Genomic DNA, 24,309 nt, shown 5'->3' with positions numbered 1-24,309 from the left:
GAAAAAATAAATAGTAGGCTTTTGTCCTAGTTCACGTGAGAAATGGTGGTGCCCTTGACTAGCATGTGTTTCATGAATTGGAAAACGGTACTGTAAAAAAAAAAAAAAAAAAAAAAAGGCTGTTATTGGTATTTAGATTTTCAGCTGCTCACATTTAAAATAAATGAGTACCTACCCATATTTATCTTCTGCCTAAATTCTTATATTTTTTCTTCCCTGGTGAGATAGTAGATGGTTGATGATATAGCAGAAAACCACTCCACTATTAGGTCTAAAACAAGGGTAAGATACTGGTGAGCAGTGCAGTGGGTCACTTGACCCTCACAATTTGTGATGGCATCTTGTTACACTCACATTTTTTTTTAAAGGCAGTGAAACCAGATAGGTGTTATGCTTGGTTGTTGCACAAGCAATTTAGCACTTAACCAATTTCATGGGTATAAGGTTATGCCCTCCTGTAATTACTTAAAATTTTTTACCTTAAGCATAGACACTAATTCTACTCTAAGCAGCCAGTGCCTTTTTTTTTTTTTTTCTTTGACATGGGTCTAGCTTAGGCTTTTTCAGTCCCAAAAAATGTAGATAGAAATTATATCCAACCTTCAACTCCATGGTTTCAAGTCTTGCTGGTTCCAAATGTAATAACAAAGGGGGAAGTGACTTTTAATTCTCTTTTCCCCCATCCCAAGATTACCCCTTTCGTTCTTGAGAAAGTGAGAAAGGTACTCATCTCACGATATTGGAACATGGTTCCCTGTACCCCAATTTAGTGTCTTGAGGACTCTGCCTTTCCTAAGGAAGCTGGGGAAACTTAATGATGTGGTTTTTAATTGTTCCCACTGCAATATCTTACTATAAAAATGTACTTTAAAAAGAATAGGTTTTCATCTTGTATTACTTTGTGTCTTGGAGTTTCTCCCTCATGCATTTCTTTGCATCTTGTCTGAAGTGAACCATTTTAAAATTTATATCCCGTCCTACTTTTATTTCAAGAACTTACTTAAAATATCTTTCTCTTTTCCTTGCTCAGATATGCATGAACACTTTATGCATTTCACACTCTTTTAGATGGAGAAAATATGCTAATCTGAATAGTGGTAAAATCAGAGTCAGAATAAAGATTTCATTTTCAAAAGTGTGTACAATGCAATGTCTTCTTATTGCGATCAGTTTTCTCCATTGTTAATGTAAGTGCAAAAAGACATGGATTACTAAAACAGGCTGCAGAACGTGAATTTAGGAGTGCTTACAATTTGATGGAGCCCAGCATAGTGGCTGGGCAGGTAACACATTCTACTCCCTTTAAATCCCCTACTCCACCCAAGGAGTCAAACATATTCATACCAGTTCCTCAACACATGTGTAGATGAGTGGAGTACATTGAACTCAGTGATAGACTTAGGAGACACCTCATGCTTATTGAAGCCTAAGAAATTACATCACGGATGGCCTTTTGACTAGGAAGTGAGTGCTGGGTTCTGTGACTCTAGGGTTGGTGTGTGGACATACCCAAGAAAGGACAAGTCCAGAGAGAAGCTGCTGGAGAGCAGACTAGAATGAGACAAGTGGTCCTCCAGTTTGAGTGCTCATCTAGATCACCTGGAAGCCTTCAGGAAGCACAGAATGCTAGGCCCTGCCCCCTGGGAGTTTCTGATTCAGATGAGCTGGAGAGGGGCCTGAGAATTTGCATTTCTAACAGTCTCCCTCCTGGGTGATGCTGAGGCTGCTAATCCAAGTAGCCCTCAATAAAAGAAAACTACCAAATTAGATATTGAAGAGGGGCCCAGCTAAGGGGATTAGGTAAGCTGCTTGCTCTGCGATCTGTGCAGAGGAGGGATAAGTTCAGAGGTTTCTGAGGTAAATACCTGGCTAATGTAACTAAGTGGGCATCAGAATAGTGTTAAGGGTCTTGCTTCCTCCTGATCAAAGGGCTGATGGCTATGCTCCGGCAGGAAAAGGAGAGAATGACCTCAAGAACTCAAATGAAAAGTCAAATGAGCTGACAAATGGGATGGAAGATATTGTAGAATGCATGGAATCGACTTAGTAACATTTTCAGCTGAGTTAATCTAATTTAGCAATGTAAAACCAAGTACATATGTCTAAGCTAATTTATACATAGGTTTTCTCCAAAATATCCTTTCACTGCAAGGAACGTTTCCGTCCTTTAGCTGACTATACACACCTCCAGGTACATGGGGAAGGTGGAGACAGCCCAAGGAGAAGGGGAAGCCCATTCATCCCAGAGAAAGGACTTAGGAGAAGCCATGCCCGCTCCCCACCCCTCACCAATTAGTGCCATCTCCCAGGTAAACAGCCTTAGGTAGTTCCTGAAACAGTGGCAACAGCTTCAGCACACAGGCATCATGGGGACACATTTCACCTTACTGCAATATTGAAATGGAAACCACCTAAAATTTAGAACTGATGTCATAGGCTTCACTGTACTCAGCTAATTAGGTTTCTTTCATTTTAAAACTTGAGCATGGTATTGGTGCATATGTATCTGTGTTTCTTCCAGATGATTTTTTTACAAGCAGTAATCACTTAAGACTTTGGGGAACACCGGCATTTATTTTCATTACAGAATTTCATGGGCTCCAGTGGGTTTTCTTAATTTGCCAACAAAAGGGAATAGAGGTTTCCAATAAGATGAACTATGTCCAAAAAATGGTACATTTTGGCAAGCAAAGGGTCAAATGCCCATATTTAATGTAAAGTAATTTTTGTTAATTTGAAGATATGTTTTGAACAAAGCCTGCTTGGTGATCTTTCCAAGGTGAAGCTCATGTATAAAAAGCCACTTAGAAATGACTCTGGGGACCTTGGCTGCACATCCAGCGGTCACATATTTCAATGCTTCGTTGCTCCCATTCCTGTTGCAGGTACATGTGACAGCGCTGCAGCTATGAGTGGAATTTTAAAGAGGAAGTTTGAAGAAGTTGACGGCTCCTCGCCCTGCTCCTCCGTGCGGGAATCTGATGATGAAGTTTCCAGCAGTGAAAGTGCTGACAGTGGGGACAGTGTCAATCCATCCACCTCTAATCATTTCCCCCGTGAGTACAGAATCCGTACCTGAAGCCGATTGTCTGGGTCTGCAGTGAAAATAATTGTATCACCTTGGTCCTTTTTTTTAGCCTTCATTGCCATTTTTTAATAATTGATCTAAAATCAAATCATGGCTAAATAAAAATGAAATATGTTAGCAGCAACAGTGGATTCATTTTAGGTTGCTGTTGGCAATGGATTATTTGGTTTTGTTAACCAACTGATTCAATAAAAAAAAAAAAGAGAGAGAGAGAGAGATTTTATTATTACTTTTTGAAGGAAGCAGTCTGCTCTGGAAGTAGAAAAGACAAGTAAAGGCACAAAATAATTTATCCTCCTATGCATGAACAATATTCTGGGTTGTATTGTGGAGTTGAAGGTCTAGTTTAGGATGAAAAGAAGCTTAGCCAGCTATGCATTAAGAGAACAACAACAACAACAAAAAACAGCAAAAATCTCCCAAGTGTGCAAGTGCATGCAATTTAGACCTCTTTCCTACTCATCCCTTTATTCTCTCATCCCCAAGAATAATATTTAAAACTCACACAAAAAAAAGAGAAAAAAATGTGTGGTTTCTCTTTGATTCCTTTTCTTCCACATGGTAACATCATGTCTTTCTGTCAGTCAAGGTATTATGAGGTTTGAAAGAATTATGAGAAAAATTCATAAAGTAATACAACTTACAAGCTAAAGAAAACTTACTAGTAACAGATAATGTCATAAGTAGAATTTTTGTTTCTAACAGGCAAATTGTAATATATCATGATATCATGATAGATAACTAGTCCAGACATCAAATCAAATTATATAATTTAACTTTTTTTATACTGGCTAGATCTAAGAAAGTATAAAAAATCTCAACATGTTATATAAAAGAATTTAATATATAAAAATAAAGCATTATAAAATAATTGGAAAGGAATGAATATTTGATAAATTTCATAGAGTTTGAAAATAAAATAACTTAGATACACATCTCACAACATATATCAAAATATATTCCAGATGGATTAATTAGATAAGTTTTTCTTAAAAAAAAAAAAATCCTGGGGAAAGCTGCATATTTGCCAGACATTTAGTAAATCATTATATGAGCCTTAAAGTAACAAAAAAACTCATATTACAATATACTTAACATATTTAATAATCTAAAAATATTAAACTTATCTACTACAAAAAAAGCTTAAAAATAAAACAATCCATATTAAAAAAACTATTTGCAATTAATACGATATAGGGTTATTTTCTAGATAGAGTTTTAAAAAATACATTTTTTTCAATAAATATTAAGACACACACTCTAAAGATGATCTAAATAGTGGAAAATATGATTAGCAAATATTTTAAGAATTTTATGACAATGGTAATAATACAGATTAAAACAATACATATGAGCCCTGGCCACGTGGCTCAGTTGGTTGGAGTGTCATCCTATACACTGAAAGACGGCAAGTTTGATTCACTGTTAGGGCATGTTCTGGAGGCAACTGATCAACATTTCTCTTTCTCGCTCTCCCTTTCTCTCTGTAAAATCAATAAAACTCAATAATAATGGAAATTTCATCTCCATGAAATTAGTGCTCTTTTACTCAATGAAAAATACTAACACTTAAGTGCGGGTGGAGGTAGCGATGCAAATCATAGGTACATACATTGCTATTAGTGGTAGTGAAATTTAGAAAGCACTTGGAAATATAAAAGCCAAAATATTCATGTCTGTATATACATGTCTGCATATAGATAAGCTAATTTATCTGAAGGAGGAAACATCACAAAGGGAGAAGATGCATAAATGAAAATGTTGGTGCTTGATGGTAGTACCAGCAATTGTGGGTTGGAGTGGGGAAATGATATATTAAGTTATGGTAACACATATAATTTATTTTTTTAATGATATTTATGAAAACCTTATGATTATTTAAAAAACAAAACTTACCTATACTGTCAGGAAAAGTCTATGTATGCATAAGAGCAAAGAATGCAAGGTGCCCTAAAAACTGAAATTGATTTGATTTGTTAAAGTCTTAGAATTATGGATTAATTTTCATATTTATTAATTTTTATTTCTGCTACTATTCTGTGCATCCCACAACACATAAGTGTTAAGTTTAAACTAAAATTAGTTTAGATTGTGTATGTATGCAAACAGCATATTGAAATGTCATGATCAGCTCAATCGTGCAGTATGTCAGCTAACTAGTAAAGACTTTTGTGTTATGGCCAGCAGAAATTACTTTTCCCATTGAAGAAAATAGATATACTTTAAGATGTCCAAAATGTTTTGAAATGTTTGAGCTTATTATTTATTATCAATGGTAGTTAGTAATGATTAGTTTACTAAATTGCTGATTTAACTTTGTTTTTGTTTTCTTACTTTTTTCCCCCCATTACCGTTAGACCCCTTATAACCTCTTCCACCTCCACCTCTACCTGCACTGATTTAACTTTGTATTAAATAAAATCCAACAGATTTTTCATGATTTTTAAAGATAATTAAATAACTGATTTAATTAAGAGTGCTATTTTTATTTAATAGTCTGCTTAGTTCATTATATTTACATTATGGAGAGAAAGGAAAAAAAAGAATGAAAATATAAAAATTCTATGTAGAATATTTACTGTATAAAGATATAAGCAAGTGTGGCTCAGTGGTTGAGCATGGACTTAAGAAGTGGGAGGTCATGGTTCGATTCCTGGTCAGGGAACATGCCAAGGTTGCAGGCTCAGTCCCCAGTGTGGGGTGTGCAGGAGGCGGCTGAGCAATGGTTCTCTCTCATCATCTATATTTCTATCTCTCTCCCTCTTCCTCTCCTTTCCTCTCTGAAGTCAATAAAAATATATTTTAAAAAAAGATCTAAGCTTGTTAACTAACCAATGTGAGAGGAGCAGTTAAAAGGGTTTTTGTTTCTAGAAATATATTCTGATTATTTTGCACATATTTTTAGAAAATGTTTCATTTATTTTTCCATCTAGGTAAAATGTGTACTTACCTGCAGTGGTCTTATTTGCATATAAATCTATGAACATACACTTTTGGAAGTGTTATTATTGAGGAGTCCTCTTTCTTTAATATATTTCCCTACTTTCAGAAATAAAATGATGACTTTAGAGGAACGAAGGATTTTTGATGGCTATGAAATGTGTATAGCATGAAGAAATCAAATTTAGTTTCACATTGAGAGTATTAAAAATATGGTTATTTAAATCTCACTCATCATGAAATCAGGTTTAAAATATCCTATGGAGTTAGTGGTTTATAAGCACTAACATATTTTTTCAGGACATTTTGTTTTCATCACAGATACAGGAATTGATAAGATTATTTGGAACATGTCAGTAGGATATCGTGGTAGGAAACGCCATGCTATTCTAAGCTTTCTGTAAAGATATTCAATTTGCAGCACATCACATTACGATAATGAAAGCTTCAATATGCAAACCAGTAAAGGCTTATGCCTTTTTCCTTGGATTTCTGAGGTTTGCTAGACAACTAGCATACCGAAGAGCGATCAACCAAGGTCGTATCTTACACTTCCCTTGAGACAGAAGCAGCTGGATTCTGTATTGCTGTGGAGCGCTTTGCTTCATCAAATCCCTGAGGAGCTATAGCCAATCAGCCTGTACTTGAGCACTGTCAGAAGGAGAGCTACAGAGGAGTTAGAGCGGACTGATTTTTTCCCTGTCTTCTCAAGGTTCTTGGCACTTTGCATGAATAATGAGAAGCTGTGTGATGAAACATCCTTCTAAAGAAACACATTATTTTTCCTGAAATGGAGTGCTTCTACAAATAAATGTGTAGTATTTAGGAAGTGACAACATCAAGCAATAAAAGGACAGATATTCTAAATTGCACATAAAAGCAAGTATGGCTGTCTTTCAGAGGGATAAAATTTTCTAATTTATAAACACTTTTATTATCCTGAGCTCATTTGATATCCAACAATTGTTGTGATTAGGAGACATTGTTGTACTCATTTTATAAAAGTAGAAATAACATTCAGGTGTATTTATAATATGCCCAAGGGCTGAGATTATGATCTATTTTTACCTCACTCCCTTTCTCCCTGCTTCTTTCCCTCTCTTTTCTCTCTAAATACGCACAGCCATAAATATGCTACCATGTGCACCCAAGTCAGAGTCTTCTTCCAGTTACACATTTCATAATGGGTTTGGAAATAAATAATGAGTAGAAAACAGATTTTGACGTGAAACTATACTGTACTGGAAGTATGACTGAAATATATTTCTGCTCTACTGAGCAGTTAAGATGCCTTGAAGATTTAGATTTGGTTTCAACAAATATAGTGTATCTGTTACAGGCTCAGTGTAGGTACTTTCAGACAGGTCCAAATGATAAATACAAGTAGTAAATACAACTTGGCGATGACAGTAACAGATCATGTCTACCCAGCATTGTGGTATTAATTTGAGGATTTACTACAGCAAAGACAAATGTAGCGATCTACCCTTGAATTAGTGATTTTTCAATATATGAGGAGTGTTCAGGCAGAAACCGAGCACAGTATTTTATAGGGAAAGTCTTTGATTGAGCAGGACATGGGACCACATGACCCTCCAAAGCTCCTTTCTACTTTGTGAAAGTATAATTCTAAGAACAAGGATCAAATACCATCTTAAATTAGAGCCATGTCCAAGTAGGAAAAAATAAGCAAGTGCAAGACACCTCTGAAAAGCTACTATTAAATTAAGAAATTAGACTCTCTGCAGCCCCTTATGTTGAAAAGAACCCAATTAGCCAGGCCTTGTCAGAGCAGATGGAACCAGTTGGAGATCTACTACCCCAGGTCACATATATAAACACCAGACAATGGACCAGTTGAATCATTAGGTGTTGAGTTTATTTTGCTGGGGATAAGGGAGTTAGGGAGTTCAGATAATTATGAGTGAAGGAAGATAGATATGAGCTGGTGGTCCTTTTAGAAAATACTGTAAAGCCCATTGACTGGAACCATGTAATTGTCTCAGATCATTTCATGTGAGAGATCCAGTAATGTTGAATCAGAAAGTTAACCATCCCTGCCTCCCCTGACTTTACTTAGACCATTCTTCAGGTTTAAAAGTCTTCTCCTCTGCCTCCCAATCTCTCTGACTGTGAACTTTTATATGTACTACAAGGTTCATAGCAAGTATTTCTTGCCCTATGAAATATTTACCAAGTCTCTCATTCTACTCACCATCTTTGCCATTTTCTCAGAACCTCCTGGTATTTCACCAATATTCAAATAATTTGGTGATAGTTTTTTTATTTCCTTTCCATCTTATTTCCCACCAAATCATGATGTCAGCAACCATATCACGGCTCATTGGACTGTCCATCTCATACTTCCTTGATCACCTCTACCTATTCCATTCATGTCCTTGACCTCCCCTTCACTCAGCTGCTAATTAATGTCCACAGCCTTATCCAGAATATTTTCATAAACTAGAAGAGTTCTACAACTCCAAAATGTCAAATTCCAAACTCAGGTCTACCCCTTTTCCCCCCCACTTTCTTTCTCCCCTTATGCACTTTTTTTTTTTTTTATCTGCTTCTCTTGTTTTCCCAAACATAGCACCCACTTCTTGTCTTACCTCTTCACCATTTGCTCCATTATTTCAGGTGTGTGTGAGTGTGTGTGTGTGTGGATTGCTTTTTTTTAATCTGAAGGCCAGACTCTTGTATGTTGTTTTGTTTTGTTTTAACTTTATTGGTTTGGTTTATTTTTCTCAGAATTATTACTATTTTTTATTTATCGTTATTGTTGGAGTTATTACAAATGATCCAGTTTCTGTAGAAACTCACAGCCTAGTAATTCTTTAGCATTCTCCAATGCTTGCTGCATTCTGTTTTACATTGTTATTTTCATACATGCCTTATATTTTTGGAGATTATAGAGCTTAAGCTCATGTTCTTCACAGTACTTACACTGGTCTTGTTCAATTACTATTAAATACTTGGCAAATAACATTTAGTTATGTAGAAGTGAAGAAAAGACACATTTAGTGTAGGACTTCATAATGGCATGAACATTAGTGGAAATAAATATCAATTTACAACCTAACTTTATAATTTATGATTGTGATCTATCAGAATCCTCATTTATTGATTATTATATTTCAATACATGTAATGCTGAACTGTGTTTTAAATAGGGCCCCACTGTAATTATGTATTCCTAACATGTCCTTTCAGGTTTCATTTGCTTATATAGATAGCTTTTCCAGGCAGAAGCATCACTGTTTAATTGGATGCTGTGCACTCTCTACACAGTGGCTGTATAACATACTTGAGGCAATCCAGGTTGCTTTCACCTTCACCATCCTTTGAATCAGCTAGGGAAAAAGGCATTACCAAGTCAGATCACTAACATTATGTAAATATAGTTCATTTAGTTGTCATTTGGTTTTGCTTAAATTTATGATCAGGACCTTATAAAAGGGAACTTACTAGATTTATCTATTTCAACTTGCTTAGATTTTTTTTTTAAGTTCTTTTGGTCTTCTTATGTGTTTGTTTTTTCTCTCACTGTCATGTTACATAAATATGTCTTGAGTCTGTCTACCTTTCTCCATTTGTTTTGCACCACCCAATCATATATAACTTTCATCCCCCTGCATGGGTACAGGAGCCTCCCAGCTGCTCTTTCTGCTTCCTCTCTTGGGAGTCATAGGCTGGCTCTTCCCTAGGCAGGAGTTCATGGATCACATCATTTTCTCATTCAATTGTGAGGACTGGTGTCTCTAGAGATAAGGGTGTAAGAACGGGTGGTGCATGCTTTAGCTGTACTTTCTCACTTTTATATATGTTTTTAAAGGGCAATCAGAAGTGAATATGGCAAAATATTAGTATCCATTAAATATGGGTAGTAAGTGCATGTTTTATCTGGAGGTTTGAAATGTTTTATAATTTTTAACAAGCTTCATATACCTTTCACTTGTGATAAAAGTCTATTTGTCACCTCACCATTCCCACCCCACTCTTTTATTTTCTTTCATAATACATACCACAGTTCACAGCTGTTTTATAGTATATTTGTTCACGCTTCTGTGTCTGCTTTGTTTGCCACTGTATTCCTAATGGAGAAAGGCAGCAGAGACCCATAGCATGTTAGAAACTCCCAGGCCAATTTTAGTCACAAAGGAGAACAAAATGTAATAGTCATTCAGAGCCTTCATCTTGTCCACAGTGATAGCCAACTTACATTGTCAAGTGTTTTCCTCAACTCTTTTCATGCAAATTTTTATTTTGTTTTTGTTTTTTCTCTTTTCTTTTTCTTTTTTTAAATATATTTTATTGATTTTTCTAGAGAGGAAGGGAGACGGATAGAGCTAGAAACATTGATGAGAGAGAAACATCGACCAGCTGCCTCCTGCACACCCCCCACTGGGGATGTGGCCACAACCAAGGCACATATCCTTGTTAGGAACTGAACCTGGGACCCTTGAGTCCGCAGGCTGACGCTCTATCCACTGAGTCAAACAGGTTTCGGCTCTCTTTTCTTTTTTTTAATTGATTTTATTTGTATTAAAAAAAAAAAAAAAAAAAGAAGAAGAAATATTGCAAACCCTTGTGTGGAGGGCTGACTTTCAATACATAGCAGGGAGAGAGCTGCTCTGCTACGTTTAAAACCTTTCACTCAAATTTATTACCTAAGTCCTAAATTGTAGGGAGACATATCTTCCTAGTATTAGGCTCAAGGCTGCACAGTGACATTTAGGAAAATCAGCAATGGAAATTGCTTCTTGTGCTTTTAAAATACAACATATAGCAAGTCCCACAGAATCGTTTCCTCCCAGTGGTGTTAGAATAGAATATTGTTTCTCCAGTGGGTCATCAGTGAAGTAGTTGCCTGTGTTTATGAGCCATCGGGAAAGAAAAATATTTAGATTTGCTATGATTTTTCTTTCCCAAGTGCATCAGCTGAATTTCTGAGAGTGGGGCACTACTGCAAATTCCTTAAATTTGTAATAACTGCAAAAGCCCCAATCAAGGAGCCAGAGATCCTCAATCTAGTTTCAGTTCTAAGTAGCTCTGACCATGGTTACATCATTTAAATTGTTCTTCATTTGGAAAATGTGAGAATAGGCATTATAATTTGCAAGAGATTCATGTAATCCTTCTTCCCTTTAAATACAACATGCCTCTGGTAGTCCTATTTTGCTTAAGTTACTTATAGTCTTATGTTTGAGGACATCTTTGTGTTTTCATTATTTATGCTTGTGTACTACCATTACTGTACCAAAGTCCAATAGTGTACTTTTAGCTTGTAGATTTAACAAATACAAAAAGGAAATCATGTGAATTATTTCAATGAATGTTATTGTGGGATGTCTTGATGAAGTAGATAATGCGTTTAAAGTGTAGTACATTAGATTTGTGTGTTTTTTTAATGCAGTTTAATAATGTGAGCCTAAGTAAAAATAAGTGATGATGACTAAAGTAAGGAGTTGTATATTTTGGTTCATTGGCAGTAAGATTTTGGGAAAATGCATAGAATATTTATCTACTTAATAATTTTCAAAAGTTATATTCAAAGCTGACTTTAACTGAAATGTGAACGTGAGCACTCTAGAGTAACTCATTACTACAAAGGAATATTCTGACTTAAAATTTCAGAATGAAGTCACAAAAGAATGGAAAATTAGAAGGAAAGATTTATTGGAAACATTTTTAAAATGCATGGCCATTTGATATCGTGAAACATTATTTATTAAACTAAATATCTAAATTTGTGGTATTTCTGTGCTAATTGTTTTTTTTAATGTTGGTGAGGTCAACCCTACTTGTCAACAGAATGTGCGGGCTTTGAGGCAGTATATTTTAAGAGGCTTTTCTGTCCTAAAATATCTTTCCAACCCCATGACTCAAATTCCCACCATTAATGTAATCCCTTTGGGGTGATTGTTAAAAAATCCACATATAGGTGGCCTATCTAATTCTCTCTAGTAGTTAAAAATGTAATATCTGGACTCAAAATGCATTAATTTCTCAAATTTTCATCAAAGATTGCCAACTCAGAGCCAAGTAATATCTCTGGCATTCATTTCCTCATCTATAAATATTGATTCAAAAATAGTACCTACATTATAAGTATGATGTTGGCTGCAAGAGTGAATACAGGCAAAACGCTTTACATTGTGCTGGATATTTAGTAAAAGCCCAAAAAGTGACACTGATGTTTCCAATGAGGGACAACACACATTTTATTAATAGTTATTCTGCAAAGTGCATGTACAGAGAGCAGGTCTGTTTTTGGTAGAGTGGTACAGAAGTCTGGAAAAGATCAAGATCAGTGATACAAACTTAAGTATCTTCAAGTTATAACTCTGAGAAAGCTGCCAGGTGTATGACAAGAAAGTATAGTGGATCTAGGGCAGTGGTCAGCAAACTCATTATTCAACAGAGCCAAATATCAGCAGTACAACCATTGAAATTTCTTTTGAGAGCTGAAAACTGACTTCTGCGCATGAGCCATGAAGTTTCAATCACACTGTGTGTGCGCGCCTGCATGTGGTATTTTGTGGAAGAGCCACACTCAAGTGGCCAAAGAGCCACATGTGGCTCGCAAGCCGCAGTTTGCTGACCACTGATCTAGGGTATACCTTCCCAAAAGCTTTCTATTCACTAGTAATAGTGATAATAATAATAAGCCTATCTAATCTAAGGACTTTTTTTTTGAGTTTGTATTCAATTTACCAAATATCTCTGTTGCTCCTGGTCTAGGTAGTGGAAACTTACTTATTCAGGGGACAGTTGCTATGGAAATAAACATTTCCAGTGTATACTCTCCATTCGTGCCGGAACTATTCCTACAAAAAAAATAAGAAGAGTTGAGAATAATAGCCATAGCAGTTATAACTGTCATTTATCGATCTTTCATTAAACATTCAATGCTAGGTACTGCACTTACATTCTATACATTATCTTACTTAGCATAGCCTAGGGAGCATCTGATGCTGAGTTTAAGTAGCTGCCCAGAATCACAAAGCTAATCAGTAGTGAGGCCAGCTTTTGGTCTTTATGTTAGTCTGACTGGATCTACATTATATTGTTTCCCACAATTATTGTTGAAAACAGCAACATCACCCTTTCTCATTCTAGCATCACTTTTCAGAATTCTGAAAACATCCCCTCACCATTTGCATCCAATTTGGAAAATATAGTAAGTCTACTGCTAATAAATAAAATAAAATAAAAAAGAATAACACACAGATTCCATTTTAAATGAGAGAAACTTGGTGAATATTAAATGACTTGGATTGAAAGTGAATATACTGTATTTGCTCACTAACTCTTTCATGCACACGGCTTTTTATATTGGAGTCATAAACCTAGGTATTAAAATTCTAGGGCTGATGTCAGAACTTTGTTCTCTTAGATTTTTTTTCTAAAGATGAACACTTAGTCTTTTTCTGAGTGGTATTTTTCTTGTGAGAGTAAAAGGAGCAGGAAAGAGATGCTGACATGTTATGACAGAGGAGGTAAGACTGGGCCTTCTAGCAGCGCTCAGCCAGGCTGGGGTTTCTGCAGGAAGTGCTTCAGAGCTGCAGAGAAGGGGGAGGGTCTTGGCAGCTGCCTCCCCTTGATTGACCACATCAAGCTTTAAAAATATCCATGGGCTCATTAGCCTGGGCCATTTGCGGAGAGCTGTCTTGTAGACCATCCTAATGGAAGCATGGGAGAGCTTTTAAGAGTGCACTCCAAGGTAAGATTTATGGGAAATAGTCACAGCAAATGTTTGATGTCTTTTGGGCTTATTCCCCTGAATTCTAGGCATTATCAGAACATCAGTAATGTGACTTTTATGTAAATACCAGGACAGAGAAATAAATGCTGGCACAGGTATTTCTGGAAATTCTTGTATAACATTTATCAAGGACAATTTGCTAGCAGAAATAGTGACTTCAAGCTTTAGAGTCTAAGAGAGGAAGTGGGGAAGAGAAGATAATACGGGTCGATTGGACCGAGAGTGTATACATATACACTCAGAATATGGAATTAGGAAAGGAAAAGGGGCAGCAAGCAGGAAACGCATTGCAGGGTGGAGGCCTGTGCTTGGCTCAGGCACAAAGCACAGACAGCAAGCGAGTGATAAAAATAGGTGTTAGAAAATCAATTGCTACTGTTCCAGTTAACATCTCTTAAAGTTTCCAGTTAAGAGATAGAATCTATTGCAACATCATAAAAAGAGTGGCTTTCTTTTCAAATGGTGAAAGAAATGTGAGATTTTAAAAATGTTTATACTTACTACTACACACTACACGTATTAACACACAATTCTCACAGCACACCTAGGAAATAGGCATTACTTTTCATCTTAATTTTTCAGATAATAAAACTAGGTTTCCGAGGTGGTTGCTGACTTTTCCAGAGCCCTATAAGTGGCAGAACCGGGTTCAAACTCTGGTCATACTCAGGCCAGCGTTTGAACTCTTATCCATATACCTTTTTCTAGAAGCCTTGAAGGAGCTGCTCAACGAAACCTTCTTTTCCTTCTCTGACGTGTAATTTTTTAGACTAGGCTTGATTTTAATACTTACAAAAATATTTGTTGGTGTGATTTTATTGTCTCAGTATAAAATCAGATCATGGTCAAAGGATTTAATCAAATTCTTCATTGTACAGATTTTATGCGTATTGCCTAAAAAGTAAAAACATTGATATTTGCTCTTGCCTTGAACTCTTTATTTCTTATAAAGATTACATTTATATAGTCCAGGTGATATTTACAAAACCGCAAGATGCTTGCCAAAATAGTATATGCAATATGTAAATGAAAACAGATTGCTGGATTAGAAAAACACAGTTCAAAGTGTGTGGTGCTCAGTGATCTTTGTACGCAGGTTGTAGTCACATATGATATACCAACAAAAATATCTTACCTGTTATTTTTCAACACAGTGGTGATAGATCTTTTTGCTGTGTTGTCTTCAGGCTGTTGCTTGAAAAACTATATGTATCCTTTTTGTTTTACCTCTTGAAAATTGAAGTGTATTATCTCATTAGCATAGCTTTCACTGTCATCAATACTAGCTAATATTTAACACCCAAAGAGGATGGTCACTTAATTGGGCTCTATGAAATTCACAAAGTCAGGCAACTGTGCTGTTGAGGAGCAATAGCAGTAGAAAGACAATCTGAATCAAGAACTAAACAAATTGATGATTTACACAGATTACACTATTTCATATAATTGTGTAGTCACCATTTGGATATCCTTGCTATCCCTTCATTTCTTCTTCCTGTCCATAGCCCACACAGAGCAAAATTATATATGTGGGAGGATTAGGGGGTTCTAGAAATAATAACCTTCACAGGGATAGAAAAATGCTCTGAGGTTAATTATAAAGGGTTTATGCAGAGAACCAAATTCTGAGTTGGGCTTACAGAATGATTTAGAGCAGCAATTTTTAACCAGTGTGCCACAAGAACTTTCAAAACATGCAATATATGGCTTTCAAAACGTGCAATATATGACTATTTAGTCAGGGCCACTGATCTCTTTTCCCTTAGATTGTCAAATAAAATAACAACAGACAACATAACAATAGCCATACAGTGTGAATGAATCAAAATTATACTTTTTTTGTAAGATGGGCAAAAAATATATATATATTTTTGGTATGCTGCAGTTTTATACTTAGTTTACATGTGCCCTGAGATGAAAATATTGAAAATTGTACTAGAGGATGAAAAAAGAAGTATATATCAAAGTTATGTTGAATTATCCTTATGAATTTTGTTTATGTGGTGTGAGTTTGGGAGGCTGCTCAAAAACACTGTAGCATGTTAGGAACATTTTTTTTTTTTCCATTTAGACCCCCACTTCTCATTCCTTCTTTTGGAATGATTACTATAAGGGCTTTAAAAATCATAAAACTATCAGTTACACCCAAGATAGTGGGAATGACTTCGTCTCTAACAGAAGGTACCTAGGGCCCCTTTAGTGTTCTGCATTGTCTGAATTACAGAACTGTTACAATAAAATCAAGAAAAAGAGCAACAAAATAGAGAATTAAAGCCAAATCCCTTCTAATTTACAATTATATCTAAAACTAAAGGCCTGGGGCATGAAAATTCATGCACTAGATGGAGGGATCCCTCAGCCCAGCCTTCCCTGTCTCACAGTCTGAGAGGCCTCAAGGGCGGAAGGCAACCCAGCAATCAGGAAGGCGATGCCCCTATCACAACTCTGCTGCTGCAACTGCCCGGCGGCACAAGCCTTTGCCACCTGGTTACCTGAGTCTTGGGTGGCCCCAGGCGGCTGAGCAGCCACCATCTGAGCCTTGTCTGTGCCTGCGGGGGGTGAGGGGGGGTTTGAAGAGACTGGGAGACTCCAGAGGTAGGTGCGCAGGCCTTGCCACACACCTGCCACCCCAGTGGGGCTGAGGGGACTGGGTGACACCACAGGCTGTGGCTGTGGGCACTGCTATTTTTGAGGGTGTGGCAGTCAGTTAGCATATTCCCTTCTTGTTGGCTGTGGGCGCTGCCATCTTTTGAGGGTGGGGCAGTCAATTAGCATATTCCCTTCTTATTGGCTGTAGGTGCTGCCATATTTGAGGGCAGGACAGTCAATTAGCATATCCCTTCCTTTGGCTGTGGGTGCTGCCATCTTGGTAATGGTGTGAGGGTTAAGTAGCATATTCACTCTTTATTAGCTAGCATTGTTCCTAGAAAGATACAGAATAGATGAGGGGTTTATTATAGAAAAATCCCTTCTGTGTTCTAATTTTTCATTTATTGAGTTGTGGATTTAAAAATCACAAGGTATTTTTTCCCTCTTACCTAAATTCTTTTTGAGTCAACTTCACACAATCTTAAGATTACAACTATGGAATCACATTGAACCACAAAATATTTCATTACATTAGTTTTGAGCCTGGGAAGCAAGCAGTGCTTCTTGGTGAGTTAGGTTTGGAGACCATATGATTTCTGCCCTTAGCATTAGACCTCATAGGTACTGGCAAAATCAAGAAGGTGGCAGAAATATCGAGAGAGAACTTAGATTTTTGAATCAATTATGAAGTTCTACATGCACAATGTAAAACTACAAAAAAGAAGAGTTGGAGGCTCAGAAATTCTTGTCCTGTATCCTAAAGTTTATTCACTAGCAAATATCCCAGTGTAGGCAATTTTGACCTGGGTTATTTCCCTAATAGTTCAATCTGATAAAGTTATGGATTGCTTATGAAACCACCTAAATCAGAAGGACTTAGAAATTACAAGGCTAAAGAATTTAAAGAGCTCTTTCAAACTTACTAGTGAATTATGAATCGGGCTATGCTTTGTTACTTTAGTTGGAGGAATAAACTCTTAATAAGAGTAAGGCTTGGAAATCAAAGAAAAATTCTCAGATGAAGGTGTATCTATATGAAGTGGGTATCCAAAGAAATGCAACTCCATTTTTTTTCTCTTGTTTTTCAGGATTTTATAAATCACATAGGCAAAAGTCAATTAAAAAAGTTTTTTTAAAGTGGAATTAAAGGCAGCTTGGTGGTTAGTAATTACTTGTTACATGGTTTTCTATAAGTGTCACAGCATAAAGCATATAAACACTTATATATTTTACAGGTGGTTTTTTTTTTTAATCAATTTGATCCAACTGGAGCTTATGCCTGTATAAAACTTCTAAAAATTATCTAAAGTATTTGATCCTCCACTGTTCAAAAATAGAAAAAAAAAAGAAACATTTTACCAATGGACACAGACAGTAGCGGGGTGAGGGCATGTACTGGGGGGTGGGAGTGGCTGGGTAGAGGTCAGTGGTGGGGAAACGAAATAATTTTAAAAAAAGAAACATTTTAGAGTGAATAAAAACTTTTATTTTTTATTTTTTTTGAGAATCTATGCAGATGCTGTTATACTTAAATAAAAACATATTTACTTAAAATAATTACAAGTCAAAGTGGCTTTTTGCCAAATATTACCCAATAGAAGATCATGTAGAGAATGGTAAAAATGATATTATAAGGGGAACCTAAGTCATACCATTGAAAGCCTATTGCTCTAGGTACCAAAATATGATTTACTCAGAAAAAAGGATATGTCCAATGGGGTTGATATGGTAGATCATTCAGTTCTTGGTATCTTAGATGTCTCTGTCACTTCCAAATAGATTACATTTGTTCAAATCAAAACTACGTAAATGTTTATTTTGTTAACAATTGTTCAGGAGGTTAGTAAAGCAGAAAAGTTCTTATTTAAATATTACCACAGAATTCATGAAATATAGTAAGTACATCCTTATAATTTTCCATTGTATTTTGCAATGTTAGCCCAGAGTGGGTAGAATAATATTGGTGCCCCATAAATGCAGTGCCTGATATCTTACATCTGATATTTGTAAGGTGCCTCCTCATTCAAAGTATGCTCACATATTTTCAGAAAAGAAGTTTATCTGAAATGTATTACATTATAATTCCTTCTCTGCAACCAAAATATTAATATTGCCTATGGATTAGATGGCCTCAAACTTTGTTTACCATCCTGCATGTTTTTCCTCTCATATATATTTGTGTGTGAATATATGATCATATACATAATGATCAGTTCTTTAGCTGACCTCTTTTGAGTATGCTTTTCTTCAAATCTATACTTTGAAGAAGAAAAATTACCACCATATTGTTATCTTGCTTCTCTTATTCTGTTTTCATTTCTTTCTTGGTTGTAAAAGAACGTAAGAGTATGGCCACATTATGGTACATCTTAAGCTGGAAATCAAAAGCCACACTAAGCGACTATCAGTTCTTGGTAAGCAGTCCTGGATCATGGTAGTCCTGGGTACTGTGTGGAGTCTTGTCTGACCACAGCTGTTCTTGGCAGCTCTCACTGCAGGCACCCCACCAAAATATTATTATTTGTGCTCTGCCTGCCACCTTCAATCTTTTCATTGAAATGCCATCGATGCCAAGTCTGGCTTTCTTTTCTGGCTTTTCATCTCACTTTCCTCCTAGCAGGCACAATATTCTTCAAGTATTCTTCCATTTGATATGCTAAAAATAGAAGACATGCAAAAAACTAAAACATGGTCTGGCCCTTAAGGAACTCCTAGTTCTACTGATGGAAAAGGACGAGGCAAACAATTCGTAGTTGAGCATAAAATGAGTTGGTAGAAATAAAGGGAAATGTGTTAAACAGCACAGAGGCAGAATAGACTGTTTAAAAGAGATTTGGACCAGACCTACAGATCAGGAGATGTTTGAAATGTTTTGTTTTTAATTGCAATTAATATTTCTTTATTAAAAAGAATTTAGAACAAGTTCTCATAACATTTTCTATTTTTTCTTGTTCTTGCACAGTTTGCACCATTGGGGGGAAAAAATCGATCTTTTAAAGTCTCCCCACATTTTAGCCTTCATACTTGTGTGCGCATGCGCACGTGTGTGTGCCTCTTCCTGCCTTGGTCTCTTTACTCTTTGCTCTTGTTACTGTGATTTCCCACTTGATATTTCTGTGTGTGCCATTAAATGTTTCTACAGAGAAGAATGTTTATTTTGCTCTTCAGAGCCTTTAGCTTTACCTCTTAGAGAATTTTCTTCAGATCATTTAACACGCCCCCCCTCCCTCCTCTTACAAATCTTGAAAGGCAGGCAGAACTGCTCTGCGCTGGTCTTTCTATTCTGTCTCGGAATGTCTCCTTTCTAAGAGCCATCTCCTTTCTATACCTCTACCACAGTTCCCATTAAAAAATACTGTCTGAAGTTACTGTGACAGTCAGAGAGTAGGTCTCAAATTGAATACAAGAAGTTCTTTGCAAATAAATATATATATTAAATTCTAGCAGCCCATTTCCCTTCTTTTATAAACATATTTTCCACCATGTTATACAGCTAAGCTTTCCTAATTCTCTCTTGGCTTTATAGATCTCTGTATGGGTTAGTTCTGGGTCTGTACATTTTTGTAAGAGTCAAAATATGTATTCTTTATAAAAAAAAAACACAAAAAAAACACTAGTGGCCTGGTGCACAAAATTCATGCATGGGAGGGGGGTTTCCCTCAGCCTGGCCTGCACCCTCTCCAATTTGGGACCCCTTGCCACCATGGCTTTGTCCAGAAAAAGGATAGCATATTACCCTTTTATTAGTATAGATAGAGGCCTGGTGCATGGGTGGGGGCTGGCTGCTTTGCCCTGAAGGGTGTCCCGGATCAGGGTGGCGGTTCCCTTGGGATGTGGGGCAGCCTGAGCGAGGGGCCTGTGGTGGTTTGCAGGATGGCCACACCCCTATTGGGGTGGAGGTCCCCACTAGGGATGCTGCTGGCCTGGGTGAAGGGCTGAGGCAGTTCGCAGGCAGGTATAATTTTTATTTATTCACATTTGACAGCTATTGTTATGTTGGCTGTTGTCTTTTTTTTTTTTTTTTTTTTTTTTTTTTTTTTTCCCAATCTCAGGGAAAAGAAGTCAGTGCCCCTGACCAAATAGCAGGTATTGCATATTTTAAAAATTCTTGCGGCACACCAGTTGGAAGTCACTGAACTAGAGTCATCATGCTGTACATTACATCTCTAGACCTATTCCTCCTACATAACTGCAGCTTTGTAAGGAATCCTTCTTGAGGTACACGGTACCCACAGCCCTTGCTGGCCAGCTGCTCGCATCCATTGTTAACCGGGCACCTCATAAATTTCCCCGTACAGGCCCTCCCTCTCCACTGAAGCTGTCGAGCTTTCTCTTCTGCACTAAGAAGCCTTCTGTTCATCCGACAGCCCTTGAAGAAAGCCAGAGACCTCACCTTTCCTTCCCCTGCCTCTCTTCATTTCCTCCTTCTTCCAGTCACCTCGTTCCTTTATTTATTCTGTCTGCTCCAGTAGTCTCACCTACCATTCACTAAGGTTCGCTTAGGTGCCAGAAGTTATACTTGTTAATCTCCACAACCCCATGGTCTCATTTTACAAAGAAGAAGCATGAGAAGGCCAGGAAGCCTGGAGAAGGTGGGAAACTAAATAGTGGCTGAGCCAGGATGGAAATCCATTCTGACTTGAAGCCAATACTATGTCCCACTGCCTTTCAGCCATGGTTGCTGTTTTTAAAGGCGTCATGGAGAATAACTGAAACAGTGTGACAGTCCAAAATATCACATTTCAAATCCTGCCTTCACCTATTGGTTGTATCTTAGGTAAGTCACTAAACTTCCTAGTTAATTTCCTAACCTGTACATTAGAGACAGTGATTCATTCTTTCATTCACTAAATATTTCCTAAGCATTTTCTTTAAAAAAAAAAAAAAAAGATTTTCATTCACTTCAGAGAGGAAGAGAAAGGGAGAAAGAGAGATAGAACCATCAGTGATGAGAGAGAATCATTGATCGGCTACTTCCTGCGCGCCCCACACTGGGGATCTAGCCGGCAACCCAGGCATGTTCCCGGATTGGGAATGGAACCGTGACCTCCTGGTTCATAGGTCAATGTCCCACCATGGAAGCACACTGACCAGGCCTAAGCATTTTCTTTGTGCCAGCCACAGTTCTAGTCATTTAGGTTATGGCAGTGAATAAGACCTTTATGAGCCACATTCTCAAGGAACCAACATTTTAGAGGGGAGACAGATGATAAATATACATATCATCTAGTTGTAAGTGCTCTAAAGAAAAAAGAAAAAAAAAAAGAACAAGGAAGAGGAGAGAAGAAAAAAAGGAGGGAGGGTAAGAAAAGGCTTTTCCAAGAAGGTGCTATATAAGCAGAGATGCAGAGTAAGGAGGCACATGGGTTTCTGGGATAAGAATATTCCAGGCAAAAGGAAAGTGCAAAGCCGGATTTAGTAGTAACGAACCCAAAAGCTTGTAATGATTAAGCGAATCTTCATCACGTATATATTAGTACATTTCAGGTACATACATGTCTTTTTTCCCCCTTTAAAGTTTCCATGTATTGCTAACACTCATGATTCCTTGTGTAAAGCATATTTGAGAGCTGAACACATCTGAAAACTTGCTGTGACATGGTTCCTTTTCCAACCCTCCACATAAGTTCACCCAGAGAGCCTCTGCCACCTTTCACTGCCACTGCTCCCTCCTCCTTGTCCCCAGTGCCACTGGCTTCACTCGAAGTGGACCAGTCTCTCCCCAGGTGAAAGGTCTTGATCCATATTTTTCAACAAAATGATAAAGTTACTTACAATCATCTCCAAATCAGGTTTCCGTTCCTTCAATTACATCTCATTTCCCCATAAACACGATGAAAACTTCTTTCCTTTTTCTGTGGCACTTCCTTCACTATCATGTAGCCTGCATTCCTAGCCTCGGTCTCAGGTGATGTCTTTTCTGGCTTTCTGCTTGCATGCAACTTAGAGGTTAAGTTGTCATGGCTTCCTTTGAACTCCTTCACCTTCTGCTGGTAATGTCAGAACTATGAATGAGACTTCCTCCTGCCCGGTATCTGACCACAGTGATCCCTGGCAGAAGCTATTTACCTAGGCTTGATATTTCCCCTCAGTATTCTCCTCCTACTCCTGACCTGAGAAGGCATCCACTTCTGACACAAGTTATCCATCTCATCTTTTCAGCAGGTGCAATAATTTTCCTGCCACTTTTCTTGATTTCTCGATTGTCCATTCTGAGCCAGTTTGTTTGTCTTTCCATCACCTGAAGTCCTTTGCCATTTTCCCTGCATGCTTTTTTGCACTAGATGCTCTGCCTATGATAGCCACAGGGAGCTTTTCTGAGTTCTTTCCTCCTTCCTTCTGGGCCCTTGAAGTGGGCGTAACTTATCTTTACTGAGAAATGATTTGTGGCTGTCGACTCAATCTAGCCTTTTCTAACTCTTTCGAGGGAACACACTCATAGTCTCTCCCCATTGAAGCCCCTCTTTATTCCTTCACACTGCACTGATTGCTTGGCCCACATACCAACCATGTTTTTGGTACCCTCCTCTGTTACTTATACATACTCTTTACTATCATAAAAGCAAACTCTGCCAAGTAAGTAACACTTTCTTTGTCTTGACACATGACCTTGCACTTTAATCTTCACAAATGATGCCCCACTTAATATTGGTATATGTGATTGGACGAATGCCTTCACACAATCCTCTCCGCACAGAGGAATAGTCAGGGCATGGGTGAAAAACTGACCAGAGAGGTCTTGCAATACCCCTACCTCCAGCCCACAGCCAATGAACAGAGAGTTGCTACCTGGACCCTTTCTTCTGTAGACCCCTTTTCTCTCCAAGGCCCTAAACATGTGGCCCAGCCTGTTGTACTGGAGCTGTTAATGCCTTGCAGTGCTTGATGAAACAAAGTCTCTTGGAGCCTTTGTTGAATTCCTGAAGATAATAAATGGGTAGTTTTAGCCTCTGCATGTTCAGTGGAATTGCCTCAAAATGGTTTCTAGCAATCCTACTCTGGTGTTATTTTATATATAAGCCTGACATTTGATTTACAGGTGTTTTCTCCTACTCTTATTCAGTAGGTTCACATCCCAAGTCAACCCTGAGTAATGCACTCCAAGTTCTTCCCCACCCACAGCCACACACAGACGGTTATTTCAGATCTACTCTATTCTTGTTATGCCATTTTATGCCCTTACAACATCCCCCCCCCTCCTCCATTCTGCTTCTCTTGTCCTCTTTGCTTACCTGTGTGGTACCACTTCTCAATTTCTTTCTGTACATAATGTCTGCAAAGTTTCTCTTGGTAGACCAGTGGCTCTCAAAGTGTGGTCCCTGAGATAGAAGAATTAGCATCATGGGGTTAACTACCGAATCAGAAACACTGAGTGAAGGCCCAGCAAGCTGTGTTTTAGCAAGCCCTTGGGGCTTGAACCAGTGGGAGCTGGCACAGGCACCTCAGCATCTCTTCCTGTGTCCATACTAGTGATGCTACCTTTGAAGCTCAAAATTAGCCATGTCAGGAGTATTTACACACCAGAGCTTGGCAAACAATACAAATCAGAGCTTTTTATCCTAGCAAACATTTGTTAAACATTTTCCAGCTCATTACTGCCTCTAGGTGATTCTGGTACACACTAAAGTTTGAGAACATTTTTATAGTTTATATTTTATACACTGCTCAGGAGGATCAGCCTATGTTCTGCTTCTTCTTCAGACTCTCACCATGTTGTTCTCCTGGCATTCCTTCAAGTTTCAGGTTCCAGGGACAGGTAAAGAACTACCATGTGTGCTCACTATCTGCCTCCTTTAGTTCCAGTAAATAATATGCAACAACTGCAAATTCTACAGCCCTTGAACTCTCCCAGATCCATTGCACTTGTGTCGATAGTAGAAATACTTTTTCATTTCCTGGTCCATGCACTTTATTCACACAGGTAA

At 37.6% G+C, this 24,309-nt stretch overlaps 1 protein-coding gene across 3 annotated transcripts in view; it reads left to right on the top strand.

The window, feature by feature from the left end:
- Positions 1–24,309, top strand: part of CSRNP3 (cysteine and serine rich nuclear protein 3) — a 158,311-nt gene that overhangs the window by 96,043 nt on the left and 37,959 nt on the right. For all 3 annotated transcript variants that reach the window (XM_036421877.2, XM_036421878.2, XM_036421879.2), the window contains one exon: positions 2,886–3,056. In XM_036421877.2, coding sequence (XP_036277770.1) covers positions 2,886–3,056 — 171 coding nt within the window. The remainder of the gene's footprint in view (positions 1–2,885; positions 3,057–24,309) is intronic.

Source organism: Pipistrellus kuhlii, unplaced genomic scaffold (assembly GCF_014108245.1).
Source record: "Pipistrellus kuhlii isolate mPipKuh1 unplaced genomic scaffold, mPipKuh1.p scaffold_m20_p_7, whole genome shotgun sequence".
Lineage (NCBI taxonomy): Eukaryota > Metazoa > Chordata > Mammalia > Chiroptera > Vespertilionidae > Pipistrellus > Pipistrellus kuhlii.
Note: the sequence above shows the minus strand (reverse complement) of the source record. Positions and strands in the feature narration are given on the sequence as shown.